Source organism: Alligator mississippiensis, chromosome 2 (genome assembly GCF_030867095.1).
Source record: "Alligator mississippiensis isolate rAllMis1 chromosome 2, rAllMis1, whole genome shotgun sequence".
In the NCBI taxonomy this organism is placed as follows: Eukaryota; Metazoa; Chordata; order Crocodylia; family Alligatoridae; genus Alligator; species Alligator mississippiensis.
The window spans coordinates 239,978,402-240,005,864 of NC_081825.1; the positions used below are offsets into that span (position 1 = coordinate 239,978,402).

A 27,463-nucleotide genomic window follows, 5' to 3' on the forward strand; every position below is an offset into this window, starting at 1 on the left:
GTTAGGTTAGCAGATCTGCTGGCTGGCCTGTTTGCTCTTTTAATATTGGCAGACAAACTCTCAGATACTCTGGGGAATACACTTCCAGCCTCTACTTCTACCTAGGAGTTTTATGATCTTTGAATCATGCCTGGAGAAGGGTGTATGTGCCTGAAAGCTTGCAGAGAAAGGAACTTTTTTTGCTACTATTTCATTGGTCTAATAAAAGAGATCACCTCTGACCCAAGAGCTTTTTGCATCTCTTCCTGCATTCTAGCATTTTTCTGGTTTTCCAACAGTCACTGAACACTGACCTTGGTCAAAAAGGTAGCCAAGAGTCCTAAATTAGCTGAGGATGGGTTAGTTTAAAGCCTGCTTTTTTTAAAGGTTATACTTCTATGTTTTAAATGATCCTTACATACCAGGAAGTTGGAAAATACTCACCTGAGCTACAAATAATAGAAAATTAGAGTTGGAATGGACCTCAGGAGGTTATCTAGTCCACCCCATCCCTGCTCAAAACAGGACCAGCCACAACTAAATTTAAAGACCTCCAAGGATGGAGAGTCCACAACCTCTCTATGTAACCTGTTCCAGTATTTTATTACCCTCCTACTGAGAAAGTTCTAATATTTAACCTAAATTTCCCTTGCTGCAACTTGAGACTGTTGCTCCTTGTTCTGTCATCTACCACCACTGAGAACAGCCTAGCTCCATCCTCTTTCAAACCCCCCTTCAGGTGGTTGAAGGCTATTAAATCCCCTGTCTCCTCTTTAGACTAAATAAGCCCAGTTCCCCATCTTTCCTCATAAAGCATGTCTTTCCCCCTCTCCCCTCCCCCCCCCCAGTCCCCTCACCACTTTTGTCACCCTCCACTGGACTCTGTCCAATTTGTCCACATCCTTTTTATAGTGGGGGCCCAAAACTGAACACAGTACTCCAGATGTGGCCTCACCAATGCTGAATAGAGGGGAAAAAAAATCACTTCCCTTGATCTGCTGGCAACACACCTACCAAACACAACCCAGTATGCCATTAGCCTTCTTGGCAACAAGGACACACTGCTGGCTCATATTCAGCTTATTGGCTGCTGCAACACACAGGCCCTTTTCTGCAGAGCTGCTGCCCAACCAATCAGCCCCCAACCTGTATGGTGCGTGGGACTGTTCTTTCCTAAAGTCCTGTTTGCAAGATGCACCATAGAAACATTCAGGTAAGACCTCAAGTCATCCTGGGAGGTTTCTAGCTTTAAAACATTTCTGGAAAGAAGCATGTTTGCTAAAGTGGTTTTTGTTGAGATTTGCCTATATTGTGAAACTCCTTTGTAGGAGCTTAATTGAAAAAACTCCATTTCATGTCTTTAAGCCACTTAAATATTGCATTAAAAAAACTGCATTAGAGTTGAGGTGGCAAAAATAGAGCATTCCATTCAAAAATCCCAGATGTAAGGGTATACAGGCAGCTTTATTTCTGCTGTTATGCTAGTTCACTTACATGGGGTGAACATTTTTTATTCTTCCCATTCTGCTTGCTATCTGCTTATTGGTATTGTGGGGAGTCATAGTTTTGTCTCAGATTAATATGGAAGAGATGCCCCCACTCCCAGATTGCTAGACTTGCATAGTCCACTGACAAGTTGGTCAGGCTTGATTTCTATCCCCCCCACCAGCAAGGTCAAATCCAACTTCACATCTCAAATGTATGCATGGAACAATGTGATCTTAAAGTGATGCGTGAGTCAGGGGTATAAATTAAGCTTGCAGTAAAAGTTAAAAACATTTAAACTGTTGATTTATCTGACTAAAAGATGCACTTGATCGTAGCACTAAATGGGGATGCCATAGTGACAAGGAACACAGTTTAGAACTATAGGAAGACTAGCTTGAAGCTGAAAACAAAGCTCACTAGGAGACTATGTAAATACAGAGACTTCCCTGTAACCCTATTATGAAGCTAATGCTTTGCATAAATGTTCTCCCACTTTAAGCTGCTTAAACACGGTGAATAGAATGACTTCATGTTTGTTTTAACTCACTGTAGGATTTTTACTAGCAGCAGGAAGATCACTTCAGGTTGTCAGAAGCATGCAGTCAGGCCCTAGCTATAGGGCAACTAAGGTGCTAATAAGCCCTGTTCCCTATAGGATAGAGCAGGAGTTTGCAAACCTATAGCCCACAGGCCAGATACAGCCTACAAAACTTTTTGATCCTGCTTGTGGAGCCCAGGCTTCAGTAGCATTCAGCAACAAGGGACTTTGGCAGCAGCAGCTTTTCCTGGAAAGCTGCAGCAGTCCTTACTTTGCGCCACTGAGGCTCAGTCCCTGTGTCAACCTGGCCGACTCAAACTGAGTCAATCCAGACTGCAGCCTTAAGAGGTTGAGGACCATTGGGATAGAGAATCCACACAGGCAGTTTTTATAATGAAGGGTCTTTATTTATGGATTGATAAATAAAATATCCAGTCTCACTGGGACAATAAGGCACAACTGTGGATTACACCTACACAGTCAGAAGGAAAAAAAGCAACACCTACTTTTAAATAAGCAAAATCACAACATCTATAAAAACATGTACCTCACAATTGCTATATTGTCACATTCCTATTTTACATAATGTGGTCATAAAACCTGAATGTTTCTCTTGTGCAGAGCGGAAGTTTGACTTGCATTTCTCTCTGGCCTAGCCTACAATATTGCAGTCTGAAAGAGATTACAGTGCAACATTTCCCTCTGCAACTCCTTAATTAAGAGCAAATAATCCTTCAGGGACTCAGATATTCATTCTTTAATACAAGTGATTGAGTAAGAGAACTGAAGAAATCCATTTGAGGCTAGCAGAGATAAGTATGTACTTACAGAAATTTATTTTAGAAACACATGATGCAGAGGTGGGGCAAGTACTTTAACACCGATTTTTCAGTAAAGCGGCTTTTTTTATCCCCTTCTGGAAGGACATCCTAGGCAACTCAAAACACTCCACCTTAACTAGAAAACCCTTTGTTAAGCCACATAGCTGCATGCATGCTGTGTAAGCAGTGAATTTGGAGATTTATATTTGAATACATTCAGCACTCTTGATCCCTTGAATTTTGTCTTGCTCTTAAGTTCCATTCATGTTTTTCATTTCTGCTGTAATTGCATGAAGATTTATGCCACGTGTCAAAATATATTCTTAAATATCACTATTTAGACTAATCTGGGATGTATTATGCACTTCACTAAAACACTATTCTCATATATAAAGCTTTCATGAGTGTTCCAGTGCAGTTAAGCTTGCACCCATAATGCAGAACCAGTGACCCTAGTTGGAGAATGGATGTTAGAAAAATGTTAGTATCCAAGTTACCCAGGTATCCACGATTAGTATGAAAGCAACACGATGTTTCATTTAAATACTGCCACTGGACAGTGACAGTGTCATGAAGCCAAACATTATGCACGGCTTATTTTCTTGAATTAACACTGGCAGCAAGCCTGCATTAAATAGTTTTTAAAAAATGAGGCAAGAGAGCACTGGAAAGAGATATCCTACAGAAAAGCAACCTGGGGAAAAATGTTTCGGTCTCCCTAGTTCTGTATCTGGTACCAAGACAACAAAGCATTGTTTAGAGTTCAAGTTGTCCCTCAAAACACTAGCAACTCACATCTATCAGACTCTTTATCCCCATGGATTACACCCATTCAATCCATTTACAGCATCTGAAGCAACTCATAACTGCCATGGTATTCCCAGTCCTAGGACTTCAAAGCAGCCTCAGGTGAGAAGAAAGAGGTTGATACAAAGAAGCAACTGGGAAGCAAAATAGCAGCCCTGTCTGACGTTGCCATGGGATGCCGGCACCTAACAACGTATGAAGGAATGCTTGAACACAGGTTGGTTTTGCACGGTAAGCTACTTCCCATTAAAAAAAAAAAAAAAAAGTTAAAATTGCTACCTCTTACCTTCTCAGATTCAAAGCTTAGTGTTAGGTTTTTACAGATTCAGCAAGGGTACATGGAAGACGACAATCAGAATCACACAATGCAGAGGGTGAACAAAGGCTATGAAATAAAGGAGGGAAAGGACTTAAATTCTCCACTCCAAGCTGCACTGCAGCCACTTCCCTCTGTTCCTTACGCACAGGGAACGTACATATTGATGGAACAAGCTGGGGAGGGGTTGGAGATTTATTTTTTCATGCACCAGTAACAATACTTTTGGGAAAGGTGCTAGGGAGAAATGAAGTTCTATTCCTTAAATTCTTAGGGGTAGCGAGGAATGGTCTCCATCCATCAGTGTAGAAATCGAATACTCATTTTCTGTTCTACATCCACTTTCTCTAATACCTACAATAAAATCCAGAAACAGAAGGTAAGGTCATTTGCATGCCCTAGGACACAGAATTCTAGCTGGGATGTAAAAGAGGGGCAGGAGAAGGAACCTCTGGCTACTATGGTCATGAGAAAAGTTTTAGAGTCTACAGACAGCCTAGAGGTATAGACTTCTCTTATTCCTGAAGAGTGGCCACTGTCAGTATGAGCCAGGTATGAACCCTGCTAACTCTGTCCACAGGGTTCTTTTATATAGGAAAGTCTGGCCAGTACAATAACTAGATGTAGGTGCATCTCAAAATAGAAAAAGTGACCCATTTCATGTTGACTGTGGTAGAGAGGTATTTCAACAACTTAAGAGGACCTTAAAAAAAGTACCATTATTTCCACTTCCCTGTGACCCCAACCCTAAAACACACTGTCTAATTCCTGGCAGGGCACATTCAACTCCCTCTCATAGACCTGTTGCTCAAAAGTTTCCTTTCAACAGCATATTTGACATGGAAGTAATGGAACAGACAAATAAGCCATCTAATCATGTATAATTACATATTCATAATTACATGTTCTGAAAGGAGGGTGTCATCTGTGTCCTGCTGGAAGGAGTGGGCATGAAGAGATGTCACAGATACTGAAAGGCCTGTGACAAAGTACCAAAAAGGGAAGGCAGTACTTTCACCCTGCCATTTCCTAATCTATTTAGGCAACTGCTCAGTGATTATCATGTTTCATTTCATGTTATTACAGAGGTTTACCAACCTTGACAAACTCTGCAAAGGAGATGGCACTATCCCCATCTTGATCAGCCTCTTGGATTGTTCTATCAGCAATACTGCCCAGCTGTTCATCTGAAATGTTTACACCAACCATCATCCGTAACACCTGCAAGATAGAGATATTATAAAATGTGAGAAGAAAGAGGTTGATACATTAAAACATGGGAACATTAAAGCAGCTTTCAGAATGTTCATAAGTTTTGTACAATGCTCAAAGTAGCATTCAAGAAAACTCTTAAAAAGGTAGAACTTGGAAAGATGGTCATTCTGTGGAAAATTACTTTCATGCCCAAGATACCTTGCATCTTGTAGGTCCATTTGCTGTCCAAAAGTGCTTTGTTAATAGAAGGATGCACAAAAAGGCTTTCGAAGTTTGCCTTTAATGCATAAGTACAAGATTCTCACACAGCTCCAAGAGACTGTGGAATTCAAAAGATTTCCATTTCCAAGGAACTGTCAAGCAAGATTCTCAGGATGTCTGACCTGGTAGATTCAGCCACTTTTCCATAAGATTGGAAATTGCTTGATTTTTTGTTTCCCGCCACCGTTTTGAAAAAGTTTATATAGACTCTTGAAGCCTTACATGTTCTAGCTGTAGTTACAACTTACTAGTCAATATCCTTCTCTGCTGCACCAGAAGTGCCTTATCAAGAGGAAGAGGGAAGTAGGTAGCTACCCAAATTCTCTCTTACCCTGCACTGTAACCACAAACTACTATGTCTACTTTGCAGAATTAACAGCATGCAACTGTTAACAGAAATCCATATTACTGTAATGACTTCCAATTGCTTTCCTCCCAGATTGGTGGGGGAACCTCATCCCATAAGGAAAGGAGGGATCAGATGAGCTCCTACCTTAAAACAAACAAACAAACAAACAAACAAACAAACAAACAAACCCTTAACAAATCTCATCATCAGCTATAAGAATGTAGGCTTTTTGGAGGCAGGTTTTGTTTGTTCCAGCATGTTAAAACCTCCCTCACGCCCCCAAACACATAACGTAATATTGTTTACGTAATGCTCTGGTTGAACTTTTGAATCAAATATCTATTCCGATGGATTATAATGCTCCTTCAGTGGAGGATGGAAGGGTTTTTTTTGTTTTTTTTTTAAAGTGGAAAGAAATGTTGTGATAAGTGGTTAATTAGACAGTGCAAGCAGTTGAAGCCAGACCAGTTTCTAATGGAGACGCAGAAATAACCAGAAACACTAGCTGTGGGCTGCTTTTGACCCATTAAACCGTATTCATTTGAGTGCCTAGGTAGGCTGTTCGCATCTTCTTTATGAAGGGCACTCTGGTTCTCCCAATTCCAGTAGCTTCAGCTGCAATTGCATTAGCAAATTTTTCTAGGGAGTCCTTGCATGCAAGGAATGATTTTCTCTCACCCCACGGAGGCCAATGTTACAAGCCAGGACATCTTAACACAAACACACTCATCTGAAGTCTAGCTATGGCCTGCAGTGTTATATACCTGAAGAAGCTCATCCCGGGAAATCTTGTCATCTTTATCCAGATCGTATAATCTGAAAGCAACTGGTGGGAAGTGGAGAGTTAGTCAGCTGAATTTAAATGCTCCCATTTTCTTTTCCTAGTTGCACACAAAAAACTTACAGGTTTACACAATCACTAAATATACCCATCTTACAGTTAGCAGCAATGAAGCATTTGGTAAAAGTAACCCTACAACATCAATTTAAAGTCTAACATTTTTATAATATATTTTAATTAATATTTTTAATAACAATATTTCACCCGACAACTAATAGTTTTTCTTGTCATGCACCAATTTCAATATTTTGAAATCTTAAAATGGAAAACATTGTGCCCAGGCACTTAACTATGCCTTTTGAAACTGCATGCTGGCTGCTTATCTACTTGAGTACTGAGAGTAAGCTGCACTAGGATTTATAGAAAAACCTAGGAACCTCCATAAGGAATGATTACACACTGCATTGCACTTTCAAGAGTTTCTTCCTAGCTCTGAAATCCTGGATTTAGCCATCCTTCTACTTAAATATATAGTTAGAGTAAACCGTTGACTGAAGTATTTATTAGAAGACCAATTACTCCCATGTACTAAGCCAGTGAGCCAAACATTTTGGCAGGCATGTCATTAGCCCCACACCCTCCTCAAGTACCACTCTGATCCCTTTCACTTTCTGTTACTCAAACTAATACTCTTTCTGCTCTTTAATCTTTGTTTCCTGCCCTGTTCTTCTAGCCTGGTCCGATGCCCTACTTTCTGCTCCCTGTCCTATCTGCCACTGGGCTGTCCCCTGTCCCTTCCCCCATCTGCTGTGTGCCACAGAGAGGCTGCCTGTGCCACTTGTGGCACCTGTGCTGCAGGTTGTTCACCCCTGTATTAAGCAGGTGCCCATTTCCTGCTCTGATGTGCTAAAAGCAAAATGGAGGGACAGTCATGAACAAGAGAGTAGATCTTTGGAGATGTGAAGCAAAGCTACAAGCTACCACATAACTTAGAGAACTGAACAGGAAAAATCCATTTTTAGCTGGAACATTGCTCTACATCCAGGAGGTAACTCTCAGGAACTGTTCAAATACCATAAGAGGCTAAGGAAAGTGCTTAAGTCAATCCAACTTCATTGTAAGACCCTTATACAGGCATTTACATCAGTGTCATTTATATCAATTGTAAATCCTAGTGTAACAGCAGTATCCTAAGTAGACAGATGAGCTGTTTTATGGGGTTAGTTGCACACTATTACAATGTCTGACCACAAGGTGGTAGAAGAGTAGGAAACACCTTTTCTGGGGGTAGTAGCTCTAGACAAATGGGCTATGCAACATTAAGATCAGGGTAGAACTACACTATTTTCTTTTCTGCTCCATAGGATTCCAGTTATAGGATTGCAGAGTAGTAAGTTGTGTGTTCACTCCCTATTTACATCGGCATGCCTCATGTTTAAGCCTCAAGTCTGCAGTCAGCTAGAAAAATTCTACTGTTTAGTTAAGCCCTTTAAACAAAGTTTCAACATGTTCTATTAGCTTCTGGTACGTCTGTGAGCAGCTTTGGTTAACACAATTTCAGTACACCTAAACTGACCTGGCAAGTGTTTATGGAATGGCATACAGAAATAAGTTTTGGAGGATACTTCCCTCCCTCCCCAATCATGTAAAAATAAAAACCAACAACTTTATTTTACAAAGAAGCAGAAAGATGGGCCAAGTAATAGTAAATACCCATATAGAAGAATCTCAAAGTTCCTTACAGTGCAGCTTGTTACTCCGGCTGTTGAGGGGTTCTGGTCCATTCTGGTCTTTGCTCTTTTCATTGTCTTCAATGGGTCGGAAATGGGCCAGAGTCCTCATGAAACCACGGAAATTCACTTGGTCCTCTCTGCATGGACATTGGTAATATTAAGACAAATTCTTTCTTATAGGTTTCCTAGCGTAGTCATGAACAGAGTCCATAACAAATCAAGTCCTTACAGCAAGGTATTTGTAAGAACCAGTTCACCAGCTGCTTTTTAGAACTTTTATTTTAACCCAATAAACCCTCGACTTTCTATTCCCATACTAATAAGTCAGTGATCAAAAAAGTCTGCAGGTCAGCCAAAAACAGCAACAAGTTTGTTCAAGGATGTGGCAGATTACATCAGTTTGAGGGAGAACAGGGGGCCTTACTTTGTAGGTACCCTGCCACAAATTAAAAAACAAACAAACAAATTTAGAGGTGAATTTGAAACTTGGTACTAAGGTGGAAAAAGTAGTTATAAACAGTGATGACGTTGCACAGAAGAGAGCCAGCCAAAACCAAACTCCTACAGAGAAGATCTGAAGACTCTAAAAGGTCAAAAAGGAAAATTATCTTTAGTAGGATCTGGTCAACTATGTTTGAAAACAGTAAGGGTGACGAAGAGGCTTTGTGATTTAGCCTAGAGATAGCTGATGACTTAACAGGTGCTGAAACCATATTGAAGAGGAAGTAAGTGGAAGGTCAAAACAGCAAGAACAGCCTCTATAGTTCAGGGGTGCTCAATCCAGCATGCTGCACCATGTCATCTAGACTGTAGGGCTCCCCACATCTGCAAATTTGGCATTGAGGGAATGGTGCCACCACTCCCCTAAATAGCAAAATTTCTAGACCCATGGAGAGCCCCAGGGCCAGCATGGTGGATCAGGCACCCAATCTAGGCACATAGGGCTGGAAAGAGGCAGTGCCAGGACCCAATCTGGGCCTGAGGGCAGCACCAGGCCCCTGGGGCCCAATAAATGCTCCAGGCAGGAAAGGGGTGATTCAAGGCCCCATGGCTTGATCCTGATGTCTGGGGATCCATCTAGCTTGCAGGGCCAGAAAGTTGAGGACCACTGGTCTAGTTCAAAGATAAAATTTGGGGGAGGGGGAAAAAAAAAGAACCGTCTGAAGGGGAGATGTGAAGATAAAAGGGAAAGAATTTGCATGGATAAAATTAAGGGAATGCAGTGAGAAAATAAGATAGGTGATGAGCTTTAAAGTAGACTAACTTTCTTTTTCTTTTTTAAAATGATGAAAACTGTGCACCAGAGTCATATTTTACATTGGACAGAGCTGGGCCAGGATCAAGATGGGCTGTCAAGGGCATGGAGGTTTCCAGGGAAATGGAAGATAGGGCATTCTGTAATTATCTGATTTGAGGTCTGTGAGGGGGTGTCACATTTGCAAGTGGCACTTAATGTCAGGCCTATTTGATACACATAATGGCAGAAGTGGCCATAGCTGGTTCAGAGTCTATTGAGGGAGACTCAGCAGAGTTTGTCCAAATTGAAGCCAGGAGGTCTCAAAGGGGTTTGGCATGAATGTTTTGAGTCTGCAGTTCTCAGGGACCCATTGTTTTTCCTACAGTTGTGCAGCCCAATAGGCTAACTGAGGAGTTGGCAGAAAGGAGGAGATCCTTCCAAGTAGGGCACTGTATGCAGAATGGAGCTGGTGACACTGTCACTTCTTTTGTAAGATCTTGCCATCAAAAGGGCAGGGAAGGTGCACAGATCCCATTAGTAATGGAAGTGCTGCTTGAAAAAGTTCCCAGTTCTAAAAATAAATAAATAAAAAAAAAAATTTTAAAGGCAGTCCATACAGCTTCTAGACTTTTTTCCAGAGGCTTTCAACAGCATGGCAACAAGACTAGAGAACAGGAACAAGGGAATTGTGTACTTATTATAACAGGCAGCCCACGCGAGGTAGACAAGTACCCTATATTACAGAACAGAACAGAACATGCAAAGAAGTAAGTTACCTGTCCAAAGTCACAGTAAATCCACAATAAAGCTGACACTATTTCTAATTCCTCATCTCATAAGATATCCATAAAGCCAGTTATGGGTTTTCAATATTCACAGAATTATGCAACCATCAGCAACTCACCCTTCTGGAAAGAAAGCATTGATAATCCGGTCTCCCAGAGGGTTGATAGCAAGCTCTGGAATCCGCTGGAAGTCTTCACGGCTAAGGAAGACAGAATAAGAAAGGTTAGCATTACAGTACGTTTATTAGAAGAGTGAAAGACTCCACAAGATATCCTCATCTGGGTTACTTCTGCAGCAAAGTACTTTGCAAATATAAATTGAACAGCTGTTAAAAGTTTATTAAAAATGGCACCAAGATAAAGGGGAGAATAATGCTGGGCCTGTATTGCATTACAGACAAATAGTGTTAATTTGTCATGTTAATCCTACTGCTCAGATATAGACAATGCCAATCCATGCAAAATGCCAAGGCACTTCAACACTTGGATTAAATTTACAGCTGAAGTTAAAAGTAATCTATATAATAAAGATCAAATAAATCAAGGTAAAACACATTTTGGAATAGAGTCACTTCAAATTAAATTAGTCTATTCCAGGTTCTGTGACAGTCCTGGTGCCCCAGAAGCCAATACAATTGATTTGCATGTTTTAATTTTAAATTAGTTGTCTGAGCAAGAGATTTATATAATATTATAATGGTTAAAGGATTCCATTTGTTTCTGCAAAAGTGCTCCTATTTTAGGAGAGCAGCCATTTTTCTTCTGTAGTGTTGCAATTTTAGCTATGTGGGTATAAATCAATACCCTTGTCTCCTGTACACACTCAATCACTGATGTAAGTGGCAATTACAGCATTAGCTCTAGTTTGGGAAGTGAAATAAGCCAAAAGTCAGAACAGTGTTTGAGCATGGACACAAGCAACTTACCAAAAGGTAATGGGGAAAGGGAGGAGGGAGCCAGGAAATCTGCCAGATCTGCTGCTTTGCAAAAACTGCTTGTGGGCACACTACTACTCCACAGTTAATGGAAACCACCTGGCCTGGCCTTTCATGAAAGAGGACTCCAATACTGTACATTAATTTTTTTTTGTTTTTTGCTGCTGGGCAATAGTGAGCATACTGACAGTTACCATGGAACAGCTAACGTAGTAAATCCCTGCCTCCTGTTACCTTGCTGAACTTCATGTGCCCCTGACCTTAACAGCATAGCTAGATCCATGGAAGGGCTTATATTGCCATTCCATTTAGCCAATATACCTCTAACAACTGTTAAAACTAGTATAATTTTTTAGTTTAGGTCTGGCCTTTTCAGTTTAGGCCAACATTGGCTGGGAAAGCCCTGCTGCAAGCGAGTCAAGCTCTAGTGGCAGACATGGCATATGTCCAGTGCAAAAACCCCTTCACTAAAATCTATTCTCTCCCTATGGAAGAGTTTGACAATTTGGAATAGTAGGTAACCTTCCTCTTATTGCAGGTGTGCACAGCACTCAACCCACTGGCCCTAAATGACCCACCAAAATAGCTTCAAACCATTAGAATAGCAAGATAGCACATCCTCTGTCTGTACTGGGTGGCAATCCATTAGTCTGTGCATGCACAGTCCAGTTACCTGCTTGCAAAATGTCCTGCAGACTTGCATCCAATCAATCAGAGCAGATCACACTAGTGTCAGCCCTCCATTGGAGACAGTACCTCAGTTTTGCATGCCTACCTTACTCACCTCAGACCTGTTGATTGGAAGTTTCAGAGATAGACTTTTTCCCCCCACTAGGTACCCATCTCGAGACCTCATGCCTGTTTTTCAGAAATGCTAAATGCCCACAATTCTGTTCGGAGTCCACTGAGGAGCTGGGCACACCCAAATTTTAAGCACAAGGTCTAAAACTGTACATCCAAAAGCTAGCTGCTTTGGAGAGACTGCATGCAGTGAATCAAGTAGTTATATAGTTGATAAGTTTGTTTTAAACCTATAGATAGCAAGGCTAACAATGTTAACACTAAAAAGAGAGCAGTCTGATATCAATAGTAGCTTAGCCGCCTTTTGTAGAACAAGGGAACAACTTTAGGAGGTTAGTCCTATACCCTTAGCAAGAAAGTCATCCTTGAAGCATTGTTCATCATTTTTTCAGTTTAGCTTTAACGTCATTCTGTAGATACTCATCATGTCCATTTGTTGAGCCTGAACACAAGTACCAATTTCACTATTAGTTGCACTATGGTTAAAACCATTTGACCTTGTAGCAGAGATGAAACCTGCCTAGGTTTTTAAGCCATGTCAGTAGTGCTGCTTCCCTTGGCACATCCCTGTGTATAGAAAAACAAAAACCCACAAACATCATCTGTTGCATATGAAAAATGAGAAGCACATTAGGCATTAGTGTTATAAACAATGATATAATGAGTCAGACCACAACTTGCATTCACATTGGGGCAAGAGTCATTTGAACAACACTGGTGCAGTTTCAAAATCCACTACTGAGATTACTAGAAGTAACTGCTCCCACTACTACCCCAAAAATTTTCCGCTGACATATCATTGGTTAGAATCCAGCTTCAGAAAATTTATATTCAACATTTCAGCCCCATCATGCCTGTTTTATAGCAAGAGATTAACAATTAACTACAGTTAACTCTAGAATTCAAGTCCATTTGTCCCCTCATAATGGACATGTCAAAATGCTAGTTTTGCTCATTAATGGGACATTATGGGGTAGGCATTATAATTGGAATTGCTGAACTAGCCATAAAACCAACTGAATGCAGAGAAGCCAGTTGTACTTCATTTTATATACCAAAGCCTCCTAGAGTCATTAGGGACCTACTTCACCTGGCTGAGGCTGGAGCCTACAGGAAATTTAATATCTTTTACTTCTTCCTTGTTCGTTTGCCATGGCAACAGGAATCTAATGAGATCTTTCCAGGAACCCAGCTTCTGCTAAAATCTTGCCTCAAGATAATATGCAAAACAATCTTTAACTTCCCATTATTTTTAACCGCAAGACTAGTTTGTCCAAGTTATAAAGACCATCCATGATGCTTCTCATTAAGCAAGCAAACTTCTCTGCTCCAAGGAGTTTTTAAGCTTCTAGATAGGGCTCACATTTCTAGATAGGGAAACATTCCTTTCAGAGAGCAAACCAGAGCCTTTCATGGCCAACACACCCATCTCCTTGCCTGATCCCAAAGGTTACATGGTGTAGTGAGCATGTTTGTTATTACCCTGAAATAGAATAGTTTTCTGATAACATACTGTTAAGTTAACAATAATTTGGATTATTAAGAAATATTAGCTTTGCAGCTAAATACAAGGCATGACCTGTGGCCTAGCAATGCCGCTGACCACAAGGCAGAATGATAGCTAAGCCGTTGCTTGTGTCAAGTAATCATTTTAACTGTGTTAAGCATTTTCTGAGTAAAATGCAACAAGTGGATCTGTGTGCTGTAAAATCAGCTACAGCAAAGAACAAGACAAGACAAAGAAGCCATTGTTCTAAGTACAGTGATCGTGTCCTTAAGAAGTATCTACTACTGCAAGTTCTTGCTAACATATCATAATGTTACTGTTACTTAACTTTTAGCTTTTAAAAAGTGCTAGTTCAGCTTAATAAAAAATATGCTGTTATAAAGATTTGTGAAGCACTGCCCAAGTATTGCTTTTGTTAACCCTGTAGTCTTGCCTTATTATAAAAAGTATAAAAGATCGCCTCACCCTTGAAGGGGGGCCATTTTGCCTCTTTGCTGGCTTAATGGTCATTGCTCGAGCAAATAAACTACAGTAAACTTTACCAGTGGTTGTCTGGTTCCTATACAGCTAGACAATGAACCCCAGGGAGTTTTCTCCCACCACATGGGCCATTGCTGGACACTCATTCACATTCGTTATTAGTCTTCAGTTGTTTCACGCTTGTCTAGACAGTACTATATAGCATGGCTGTTGAAGTCTGACACGACAGGGAACAGCAATATAGAACTAAATTGTTACACAAACGCAGCCGTCATCAACATGGAAAATGGAGAAACAGAAGTCAGAATTAATTATTACTGGGAAGAGGAAATTCAGAGAAAAAAAGTCAGAATTTGGGCACACAACTTGGAAGAGAGAAGTAGAGGTACAAAGCAAAAGCCAAGAAGGTAGACTGGTACAAAAGTACCAACTTAAAAAGCAGAAAGTGCCCTCTTCTCCCACCACCACCAAACCAGCTTGCACATATTCCTTGAACACTCAAGAACAGGTTTAGTTCTTACTGGTCTAGTAGTATGTTGACAAGTAGTAGTAGAATGGTTCAGGTAGTCCAGGGGTTCAACTGGGAGGTTGTTGACACCCCCCTCAGGAGTGCAATGACACGGGTACTGCTACCACAGAAGTTGCCAGGTAAAACTGCCCAACAGGCAGGGCAGTGGCACGCACACACTCCTGCTGCAGTAGGACTCTGATATCCCTAAAGCAGCTGGAGCTGTAGCCCTTCCTGGTCCAGCCCCTCCATGCTCCTCCTGGAAAAAAGGAGGTATACAGGACAATTCCACTAATGCACTTCTGTTTTCAGAAGGAGAATTGGAGGACAAGAAAGGCTACAACCCAAGCCAGCTTCATTTGCATTAGGGTTATCAAGGAACCCTACTGCAAGAAAAGGGTGCATATTTGCCACAGCCCTCCCTGGGCTGACCATGCAGCAGGCACAAAGGGCAATTTTACCACAGCAGCATCTGCTTGAGAAGCACAGTGGTAAGCTGAGGCAGCACAAAGAGTGGTTCTCAACCAGGGATGCTGCCACATTCAAAAAAGTTGTGGAGGGGTGCCCTGACTCAAGTTTGAAAGCCAGTTTCTCATTACTGTGACAGCAAATGGCATTTGGAAGCTCCCAAATATGCACAGTTTCTAAGAACTGTATCAGAACAGTGAGGTATGCCTAGAGAGCATTTCTGTCAAAACAGTTTAGAGCTGAAGTAACATGGAAGTCAGACAGAAGCACAAATGTTTAAGCCAATTCAGTTTGGCTGATGGATGCACTGAAGTGTTTGTGCCTAATAATTTACTATCATTTGAAAAGATAAAAGGAGAAAAAAGTCACAGTGGAAAGACAACTATTACGAAATGCGAGTTGAAATCTGAAAATAAGCGACACCAACTTGGGTAGACACTCAAGTGTCTATAAAATCTTAGTCATGGGCACCCGAAGTACCCAACTCTGCCTGTTGAAACTGGAGATTACTATTCATTATTTTGACAATTCAGATCATCACATCACTGATTAAATTCAGAAGTGAAAGAAGTGTAAACATCAAAGTTTGACTAGTACTCAGACAAGCCATTTCAGTTTAAAGGAATCTTCCACTGTTATTGATGTAAACAAGAGCTGGACATATTTGAAAAACGTAAGGCAATCTTCCCAAAAACTGAAAACATATCTGCTTGAAATAAGTGCCATAAGCAAGTTTAATGAAGGGAAAATATCAGTGAGGGAATGCCTGAAGTTTTAGGTCTCTACCAACACACAACTCGCCATGTTATTTATATAGTCTTTTTTCATTTAAATTTTAATCACTGCTTCTATTAGAAGCTCTGCTTCCTGCAATCCCTTCACAGCCCAGGAAGTAAGGCTGCTGTTTACAAAAGCTTATTCTATGCATCTTTGATTTAGTCCATAAAGTGCAAATCTACCCTGCTTTCTCTTTTTCATTCAACTCAGGAAATGCAAGATGACACCTTGGAACATTGTATGCGTGCACAGTAGAAGCAATACTTGCCCAGGATAGAAGTGTATTTGGATTTTATCCTTTGTGATCATTTATTGATGCTCAAGCCTCTAGAACAGGGGTAGGCAAAATACAGCTCACGGAAGGGTTTTGTCTGGCTCGTGGCAGGTCCCTTCATCCCACTTGGCCTAGGCATGGTCCCCCCACTCAGCAGCACCCTTCCTCACACCCTGTCTCACAACCCCAGCCACCCTCCCCCTCCACATGTCTCCACAACGCCCCCCCCATACTCACCCACATCCACATATACCCCCACATCCTCCTCCACAAACTCCACACCCCCTCACACCCCCAGACTCCCTGAAATATGCAGGAGTAAGATTTCAATTTGAACTATTATGCAATCACCTCTATATACATGACACAAACATATAAATCAGTACAAAAAAAAAAATCTTTTAAAAATAAAATTAAACATATGTTATTGTGGATGTTAGATTTTTAGTATATAATTGGGGGGGGAGGGGGTTCTGGTTCCAAGATGGCAAACCCCTTTCCCAAAAGGAGTACTTCTGGGGCAAGGGCAGGAACTAATGGTGACAAAGGTCAGAGGTTAGGAGGAGGGACTTCTGGTACCAAGATGGTGACCTTGCAGTCCTTGACAGCTCACCAATACTCGTGAACTGGCACTCCAGCAGAAATAATTGCCCACCCCTGCTCTAGAAGCACAAATTATTGGCCAGGACCCTATGGATAAGGTACAAGTATTGCTACACATGTCTAACGTAGGAACAAGGCTTCTTTCACCTCTTCCTTCAGGCTTTCATGGCATAGGCTGCATCTTAAAGTGATGCATTATGGACACTCCCATCCTGTTCGTAATCACATGGACCACCTCCACTACCATGAACAATTACATACCATTCCGGCAACTACAGTAATTACAAACAGACAGCTAAGTATTCCTGTGGGCAGTTAACACATTGTATATGCACTGCCAGGATTTTCTTTAAACCTGTATTCAAGAGACCAACATTTGCAAACTTTTGACCTAGAGTTCTTGGTTGTTCTACTGAAGAGCAACTTCTAGCCAGCTGAGGAATTGTAAAATCCACAAGCCACACACTTACACAACACCTTGTATATTAAATAGGAAGGTAGTCCCACTGTTCTCAAATCAGGTCTTCTCTAGAACTACACTGTGCTTAGAATCCAATTTGGCAAGATTCATTTAATCACAGTTTCTATACTTGAAGTTGTGTCCCCCCCCCCCGTATCATGCTCCTTGCCATCGTTTCAAAAGGCATCAGTACTAGCCATTAAACTGCTCACTTCAACACCTTACATATGCTCTGAAACCAACAACTGTGGACATGTTAGACAAGGAAGTTTCATAAATTCATAGACTTTAAGGCTGGAAGGGACCTTGGAAGATCACTGGGTCCAGCCTCCTGCACCAAGCAGGAAAGACAACTGGAGTCATGTGACCCCAGCAAGGTGACCGTCCAGTCTCCTCTTGAAGATTTCCTGGGTAGGCAATTTCACCACCTCTGGAGGGAGCTTATTCCACAGTCTGGACACCCCAGTTATGAAGTAGTTTTTCCTAATGTTGAACCTGAAATGGTCTTCCAGGAGTTTGTGACCATTACTCCTAGTTTTCCACAAGTGCCCTGGTGAACAGTTGCTCACCGAGCCCTTGATGTACGCCTCTGATGTAGTGGTAAGCTGCTACCAAAGTCCCCCCTCAGTCTTCTCTTTTTCAGGCTGAAGAGTCCCAGATCCCTCAGCCTTTCCTTGTATGGCTTGCTGCACAAGTCTCTGATCCTACGGGTACTTAAAAGAGACTATTTAATCTGTGCTAGTGTTTGAGAACCTGAAAATGGATACTTAGGGCTAGAAGTGCTTTTCAAATAGCTTAGAACCTGTTTGGCTTGAAATAGGGTGGGTAAACTTTCATTGAACTACTTCACAAAAGATGTCTTTTCACCCAAATATGAAAGTTTGAGAAGTCCATTACAGGAGGGTTTTGGCTTTTTTTTTTTTTTTTTAAACTAGAACTAAGCAACTCTTTAGACTTTGCATAACCAAATCCTATTTTGTCCTGCTTCCTTAAATTCAGTTAATTTAAAATTTGCAAGCTATCAAAGTTAAATGATAAAACATAAAAAGTCAGTGATTTCAAAAGATTAGGGGTAGGATAGTACTGCAGTGTGCAATCAAAACCCAGAGGAAAGAGACAAAGTAGGTGATGACATAACAAAGGAATAAAAACATTTCATGGATGAATGTATTTGGAAATAGATTTAGCAAGCCAAATGGTGAAAGGAGCTGAAGGGAAAATTTTCTGAAGAGGCAGCTTAAAGCTTATTCCTATCCCAGAGGCTCTTCACGGCTCCTGCATGGTTAGTACAAAGCTTGGGACTTTCTGTAGTCCTCCAAGTTATTCACTGCTTTAAAAAAAAAAAAAAAAAAAAAATGCATATTCACAAAGAATGAACATTCACAAAGTTACCAAGACTTTGTTCCCTTTTGTTTATTTGATTGAGCATGTATAAACACTTGCGTACTACATAAGTGATGCAATCACTCCTTACTACAAGTGAATGATTTGCATATCAAAGCAATGCCAAAAGATAACCTGGCATCAGAGACAATTAATACTCTGTGACTCAACAGTAACTCAGCCCTTTTTACTCAGTGAGAGGAAGGGAGAGGATGATAAAATTAAGCAACTTCTGCAATAAACATTTATAACAGGGGTGCTCAACCTCTGGCACCACATCATCTAGCCTACAAGGCTCTTCACAGATCTTAAATATGGCAGTGGAGGAGTGGTGGTATTACTCCCATGCTAACAAATCTTCTGACTGGTGGGGAGCCCTAGGCCCTGTGTGCTGGACCATGTTGTCTCGGCCCTGCGCGCTGGGATTGTCAGGGGTGGAGGCAGTGCCAGACCCTCAGTACCCAATCCTGGCACACATCACTCAATCAAGGTAGACTTAGACAAGCTTCCATATGCAGGGCATTCTTTATTTGGGCCCCACAAAAATCCTTGCCTCACATTTCCTGGACCAACAAAGCTACATGATCACTCCAACACTACCAATATTATAATAAGGAAACAAAAAAAAAAATCTATTTGTAAGATTTGAAAGTTGTATTTAACACAGTCTCAAAAAGTATCTACTGAGTATGATGTGCTTCTGCTGGCTCAGCTCACTCTTAATTTTACAGTAAATGAATATCTGGAAAGCATGTCAGTTCAGGAAGTTAAAAAAAATATGGGAAAAGATTACTCTCCATCAAGTTTTAAACTGATTAGCGAACTAGTAGGTAGAATAAAAGAAGCCTCACGTACAAAGAGAAAAAACAGAATTGCTAGTAAAAACAAGTATGAGCCAGTCTGTTGCAACAACACTGGTGATGCAATGAATCAAGTAAGAACCTGTATACAAAAGTCTTACTATATTCACAGAAAACCATCATAACAGATTGAGCTCAATACAAAAAGGTAGTTAAAGTTTAGAGACAAGGCCTACCTCAGAGTCCCATTTTCTCCTTTGTCCAGGCTGGTAAACCGGCTGTACAGACGGGTGATCTGACTGTGGGAAACTGGGGAGAAGAAGAAATTAGACCAATTAACATCAATCCTATATACAAATAGGCCCAGTACCCTAAGATAGACACAGTACAACAAGCTGACTTTTGCCCCTGGGGCAGGGGGCTGGACTCAATCTTCCGAGGTCCCTTACAGCCCTGATATCTATGAAATCTATGAAGCTTGCAGCTGATTTTGCATCACTGTCTGGGTGGTGCTTTCTGTAACCTTCTCACCACCCCCAGGAACAAATTCAGGGTTCTTGCAAGAATCTAAGCATTAAACACATTAGAATGCACATACGTATGACCCAACAGCCCAACGTCCTTGAAAGGAAGTTCTGAAAAACTATCTATAGAGCCCACAGTCTTACATTGGTTTGTAAGACTTGTCTGTATCAAAGTCAAGACAGACTCCAATATCTGTCTCTCTACTCTGAACCCTAAGTATTAAGCTCCAGAAATCATTTTGGAACAGTCCACATGGAAACAATCACTCTCCAAATCCCCAGTCAAGTTTGAGGAGTACAGGCTCTACACTTCAGCTGTTGTACAGTTCACTATATAAAGCCCTCACAAAAACCCCACCATCCATTTATTGTATTGTCTGTACAGTGACAAAGTAAAGCTCTCTTCCATACCCATTAAAGCCTTACAAACCATAATTTTTTAAACCAAGATACTTCCTCCTAGAAAAAAAAAAAAATCTTGCCAGGAATAGCTTAGAAAGCAAATGCACCAAGCCACTCTTCCAAAGATCTGCCCGAATCCAAATCCATTTTTCAAACCTAATTGCTGCAATGTTTTCCATCTTTTGTAACACATTTAAAATTAAAAATACATCACTAAAAGCCATCCCACACAATACATGCACATCCCTCCCTCCAAAGGCAACCCATTTTATAGAGCAGAATAATAATATTCTCAGGTCACGAAGACCAACATAACACAACTAAAACCAGTTACTATTAACTGCAGACTTGTTGGGCGAGTAATCAAAATTACAAAATCAAATCAGGCCAACTATAAAAAGATATTGGTAACCACAAATGACATGGCATTGCCAAAGACATTAAACATTAGGAGTGCACTGACAGATTTTTGGGGCTGATACCAATAGCCAATTAAGGAGGCATATTGGCTGATATCGATTCGATTTCCAATGCCAGCCTGGCAGCGTGGAGAGCTACGTACAGCTGGTATGGTGGAAGGTCGGGGGGAGGATCAAGGCCGCCATGGTGAAGGAGGAGCGGTGTTAGGGCAGAGGCTATGGCAAGAACTGCCCAGCTGGGGCAGGGCAGCTAGGAGATGGAGTTGCAACTCATCCAGCAGTCACAAGGAAGGGGGCAGCTCCTGCCGCTGTATGCCACTGGTCTGGGAGCTGCAGGTCCAGCAGCTCACCTGCTCGTCCAGCAGCTCCTGTGGCTCATTCGGGAGAGCATGGGGGGCAGGGGGAAGGGCGTATGCCCCCAGATCTGTGTAGAGCAGGGTGGGCTGGGGCTGCACCAAGATCTTCCCGGTGGGACAAGGCTGAACATGGGGCTGGTGGCAGCAGTGCTGGGAGGGGGCTACAGCACATTTTGGGATGGCTGCAGCCCCCCCCCATAGCCCCCTCCCAGCACTGCTGACGCCAGCTCTGCCGGGAAGAGTATGGTGCAGCCCTGGCTCCAACCCACCCCGCACAGATCCAGGGGCACCCACCACCGCCACCCCCCCCAAAATCATTGGCAGGAGCAGTGGCGGGAGCTGCTGGGCAAGTGCTGGACGAGCCGCTGGACCAGTGGCTCCTGGCCAAGCGGCACGCAGCAGTGGGACACGCCCCCCCCGCCCCTCAGTATGAGTTCTGGCTACATCCCATGACCATCCTGGCTAGGCAGTGGGCCCCAGCCCCACTCCTCCCTCACCACAGGGGCCTTGATCTGCCCCCCCCCTCCCCCCTCCCCCCAAACCAGACTTACCAGCTGGAGGCAGCTCTCCAGCTACCAGGCTATGCTCCTCAACGCCTACGTGCTACACTACACATGCACATGCGGGGGCCATTTACAAGCCAAATTATCAGCCTGATATGGCTGATTTCCAATGAAGATAATTGTATTTATATCAGTGCTGATCCAATATCAGCCCGATGTATCGGTGCACCTTTATTAAACATCTTTTTAAAAGTCTTCATAAGACTAAAGGAAAAACTCCTCTAGAATCCAGACTCTGAGCCAGGCAAATCAATATGTGGATGATGGCTCAGGAAGTTCTATCATTTCCTCAGAACTTCAGGTGTGCACTAAATTTGATAAAGAAATGGCCATTAGAGCCTTCTAAACCCTGATGTCTATACAAAACCTCTCTGCAAGGTTTCCTTATAATGGGCACATTAGCTGCTAATGTGGCACTATAGAAATTCAGGAATTTCAAAACATAGTTCTTGTTTGTCACATAAGCTTACTCCTGAACAGGCTGCATAGCAATTGTCAGATCTTTATTGACTGGGATCATTTCTTTTTTTTTTTTTATTAAGTTTGTTCTTTAACCAAGTTATTTGTTTAAGGTCTACTGTTTCCTCTCCAAGACAGCCATCAGAGGCTGCTTACTCCATGTTTCCTTGGCAACCATCCATCTTTGATTAGGGTTGGGCAATTTGCTCAATTCCAAGTAAGGCAATCTCATAGGCCCTGCTGTTTTAACAAGCAAAACTCATTACATTTGAGATTGGGGTGGACAACATATGGCCCACAGGCCAGATGCAGCCCACAGCAAGATTTTGCCCAGCCCACAGCAGGTCCCTTGGTCCAGGCAACATCTGGCCCATGGCACATTCTGCCACCCCTTGGGGATGCAGCAGGGCTGCGGCTGGACTGCCTTTCTAGGTAGGTGCAGCTCCCCTTCACCACTGCTGGGTCCTTCTTGCCACAGCCACTCAGAACCCGTGCCCTGACTGCCCTGAGGCTCCTCTGCATTGCCACTGCTGCCCTGCTGGGTGGCTCAGCAGCGGTGTTGAGAGTGGTAGATAGGGCAGCCCGTGCACTGGCTCCAGGTGCCTGCAGCAAGAAGGGCCTGAAAGCAGTGAGGGGGAGGGTCTACTCCCCACACTTGTTGCCCACCAGCAGCTTCTACCCAACGGCTGCTGCTGCTCAGCATGGACAGATGGTCCAGAGCAGGGGGAGGCAGGGCGGGCTGGATTTGGGGCTGTGTGTGCAAGTTCTGGCTGGTCCACTCTGGCTGGGGCAAGTCTGGAGCAGGAGGCCAGAGTTGGGGCTGGGTCTATGCACTGTTGGCTTTGGCAGGGAGGAGCTGCAGGGCACACCAGCTCTGGGCTGTCAGCGTGGGGGGTGCTGACTGGCCCACAGCAGCTCCCCAAAACTACCTATGTAGCCTGCAGGCCCAAATAATTGCCCACCCCTGTTCTAGATCCAAGTTGGAACATTTACCAGATGCATATGAGAGAAGGGGCGGTGGAGAGGAATACCAACAAGGTCCAGGGCAAACTACAGGTAGAAGGTGCTGCGATTTAGGACTCCATCACTTGGATCACCTCCCAGCTTGCTAGTGCTTAGTTAATATTAAGTTTTCTTCAGCAGCTGCCGAAGTAGAGAAAAAACATTGTCCCTCCTCCCTGCTGAGTCTCACATGTGCTGGAGAAGGGAAGATTAACAATGTCTCTACTAATACACCCACCCACCTACCAATACACACAAGCTCCCTCTTTAACCCTCCTTTCCCATGAGAACTGTAATGCCCAACTCTACTCTTCAGAGCTTTCTTGAATGAAAGAGAGATGAACACTTGCCAACATTCAATTTTATCCAGAACTTGGGGGAGGGGAAGATGAAGCTAAAAACTACGTTCTGGAAGCTCATACCTCTCTAGTACCTTATAGAGATTAATGGATTCAAACTGCCTGACTTCAGACTAACACAGCTAACCACATCTTTACGCTATGTCCATTTCACTTTGCTATTGCTTGACAAATCTGAGAACAGAGGCACTAGAGCAGGAATGGACCAACAACCTTTATAAATCACAGGTCAGAACAACCCAGCCCCAGTCCAGGGTGAGCAAGGTGGCTTTGGCAGCAAGGGGATCTGCTTGTGTCGGCACCATGGCCAGGTGTTGCTGCTGCTTCTCCCAGTCCATCCCCTCCCCACCCATGGCATGAATGCAACTTCCAGATAATGGGGAACTGAGCCAGGGCCAGGCAGCTGGGAGCTGCAACCACAATTCAACCAGAGGGAGAGGAGGGGCTGGGAGTGGCAGTGGCAAATGCAGATGTAGCTTCCAGCTGCCCACCCCTAGTACAGCTCCCACAGGGGTACGAGTAGAGGCAAAACCTTTCAGCTCTGCAAGCCAGATTTGGATCTGGCCCACAGGCTATATTGCCGACCCGTCCCCAAGAAAGTTACCTTCCTACTTGTCCTCATTGGTGAGACTGTGGGAAATGAGACTTCATGGAAATTTTAACCCATTATATTTCAAATTCACTTCCAAAATTTAGACATTTACAAGTTCTTAAAACAAGAACTATGCCTTATTTCAAATTAAGGATTTATACTTAGTGTCTAAGATAGGCAGTGTGGTAGCCTTTGGCTGTGTTTTAACTGTCAGAAAATTCCCTGCAACAACTGTTTATGGGTGGAGGAAAACACCTAGAGTGACATTTTGAAAAACATTAAATATCAACTTGCACGGTCAGAAAAGCTTCCCTCACTTGCAACCAGAGGTTTTTTTGGTTTTTTGTTGTTTGTTTGGTTTTTTTTTTTTTGGGGGGGGGGGGGTGCCAGGGAGTAAGGGGAAGAAAGCAGGGCTAGCCATTTGAAAAGCATACATGCCAAACTAGCTTCAATGCCTTTTCACTTCTGAGAAACATAAAGGGAAGGAACAGACAAAACAAAACCTGCATCAGGCATAAAACAAGATCATATGATCCAGAAAATTCTCAGACAGGCAGACCAACAGGTATTCTATGCTAGAGGTTATGTTGCACTTCACAGTCCATGCTTAGGTGTGTTATTTCAGCAAAAAGGGAACAGAGGGTGTGAGCTTAATGGGTCATTCCTGTGTTTCCCTGAAAACCAAATGTTGACAAGCAACATTCTGCAGAAGGGGCATCATTCACCACTTTCCTACACTTGCACTTCAGAGGAGATCCTAAGAGGACTTCAAAAGAAAAGCTCCAAATAAGATCCCAAAGTGATAAGAAAAACAAAACCCAAGAAAACAGCAGTACTGCAAAGACATGCACGATTTGGCCTGGTACTACCTCCATCTGTAAATATGCAGTTAAAGTTCATCAAGTTATCACTCAGGAACCTGCTGGAAGTTACCAGCTGCTTAGCAGGAAGTTAAGGGAATTTCAAACCATCATATTTCTAAAAAGTCTTACCTGTAAAGGTGGGTTTTCCTAGAATTACTGTTATGACCAGAGATTAACAAGAGCCACAGTTGTGAAATTGGTTTGCTGACCCAAAGCCTTTTTTGATCCATACCACACAAAAAAGCAGACAAGTGGAACATAACCTAGATTAACACTACCAACCATTCAGCTTCATAACTTCTGAACAAGTAAGCAGCTGCTTACAAAAAGCTTACGTAAGCAACACCAATTTATTCAGTCAATAAAGGGCAAGTTCTCTGCCTTCTGTCTGACTTCAGACTAACTTCATATTACTTTCAAACGCCATATTACTTTCCACATATTACTAGAAAAGTCCTCCTTTGTTTGGAGAGGGAATGAAAAGATAAGAGGATACTTAAAAGCTAAAATGCACCACAAACAAGCATCCCACCAAAAAATTTTATGCTTCAACCAAGTGCTGCTACACTTGTGCTCCTACTTCCTGCTATCCACCAGATTAACACCGAGACAGAAGGGAATGGATACCCTGGGATGATTTCATAGCATAAGCATGGCACGGTTAAAGGTCCAGTTTATTCCATTTCTGCTAGATTCTCTTCAAGAACTATTTAGCACAAAGTATCTTTTTAAGAGTTGATGGCCATTAAATGTTCTTGTGAGTGATCCACTTTTAAAGCCATACTTACACTGCAGGTCACCAATGTACACAAAACAAAGTTCAGTGACAGAATACTATCTTGTACTTTGCGTAGGCATTTACAACTGTGCAAAGTATTACTGAGGTGTTAATGGCATGGTGGAATTTTCCAACAGCTTCACACACTGCACAAGACAGAGGAGAATCAAGTTCCTAAGCAGTGACTATTAATTGTATTTTTCCAGTTCATAAAGTCAGAGACTAATATCCTGCCACAGTTTACAGGTGACAGCATGAACCAAGGTAGAAAAAAAGTAATCCTCAATCAACAGTTTGTTTCTACAAATATATTAAAAAATCCAAACCATAAAATTCTAAAAAGAGAGACAAGGATAGATTAACAAGGTAAACCAAAAAAGCTTGAACTGGAAATGCAGGTCTCACAAGACAGCCAAGCAAAATATCTAAGTGCCAATCAGGGCACAAGCTCTAGCAGCTGCCCGTGTCACAAACTACCACTCTCTGCTGGTGATACTCTAGGTCAGGGGCGAGCAATTATTTTGGGCAGAGGGCCGCTTGCTGAGTTTTGGCAAGCCATCGAGGGCCACATGACAGGCAGCCAGAGGCAGATAAATATGAATTTTCTAAAATTTTTAGGGGCCCCACGGGCCGGACAGAATGGCCTGGCAGGCCGAATTCAGCCTGTGGGTTGCATTTTGCACACCCCTGCTCTAGGTGTTCATTAGGCAGAGCCAGAACTCAGCGAAGCTCTAGGAATTATATCCCAATATTAGCTTGAGCACAAAGGATGGTGTAAAGGCAGCATTTCTTAACCTGTGGGTCGTGATGCACAAGTGGGTCACAAGAATATATGAAAGGGTCACGAACAAACTTAAAAAATGGATTCTCCTTTAAAAGGAGAAAAACATGGGAAATAGTGGCTTTTCCCTTGAGACAGGAAGCATCCCAGCTTGCAACGGGCTGCTTGGGGCCCCTCATGCCCTCCCTCCGCCCATGCCCCACACACTAGGGCCTGGGGACAGCAGGTTGGGAGTGAGGGGCACTGGGTTGGGACTGGCCATCAATGTTTACAAGTGGGTCCTGGTCCAAAAAAGGCTGACAAGCACTGGTGGAAGGTACCAATGGTCAGTCTGCTGACTGACCACCCCCAGATTTTTCCAACAACACTGGGACTAGCTCCAAGACACCTGGGAGAGGGAAAACGAGGAGGCAGAAGGGCCTTTTCCACTTTTTCCCCTTAAAGCATGAACTCTGTGACTAGTTCCAGCCACCTGCTGGGCCAAGCCAACTTCCACAGGGGCTCCCACGGTTTCCAGAGAAGAAAGCTCGTGGGTAGCTCCGTGAGAGAAGGGAAAGCCTCGCGGCGCTGCACACCTCCCGCGGCCCGGGATGCACAAGGCAACAAGCGACGCGCTCGCAGGTCCTCTCCTGTCCGCAGAGCCCCTGCCCGCGGCCCGGCCTGCGCCTCCCGGGCCGCCCGCAGCGGGGCCAGAGGCAGAGCGCTGGGACAGGCCGCGGTGACCCCCCCAGGCCCAGGAAGGCCGGGCCGGGCCGGGCCGCTGGACCACGCGTGACCACCCGCTCCCCGGCCGCACTCACAGCCCGTCTCCTTCTTGATCTCCTCGATCTCCTCGTCCCGCAGCAGCGTGGAGGCGCGGGAGCCCATCGCGCCCGGCAGACCGCACGTAGCGCGGGGGGCGGCTCAGCCAATCCGCGGCGGCGCCGGCGACGCAGTAGGAACTGCCAGACTGACAATCCCGGGCGCTCACAAACGACTAGAAGCGCGAGCTCGCGGCGCCGGCTGTTAGCTCTGCCCCTGCCCCCGGTTCCGCCCACAAGGGGCAGGGCTAAAGCACAG

General features: G+C 43.3%; 1 protein-coding gene across 1 annotated transcript; it reads right to left on the reverse strand.

The window, feature by feature from the left end:
- Positions 1–2,390: 2,390 nt before the first annotated feature.
- Positions 2,391–27,406, reverse strand: CHP1 (calcineurin like EF-hand protein 1). The gene is made up of 7 exons (XM_006261368.4): positions 27,205–27,406; positions 19,543–19,615; positions 10,430–10,510; positions 8,298–8,425; positions 6,539–6,600; positions 5,048–5,170; positions 2,391–4,303 (listed from the first exon to the last, which is right to left on the reverse strand). Exons 1-7 carry the CDS (start codon positions 27,269–27,271, stop codon positions 4,250–4,252), a joined length of 588 nt encoding a protein of 195 aa, XP_006261430.1. The 5' UTR covers positions 27,272–27,406; the 3' UTR covers positions 2,391–4,249.
- Positions 27,407–27,463: the final 57 nt, after the last annotated feature.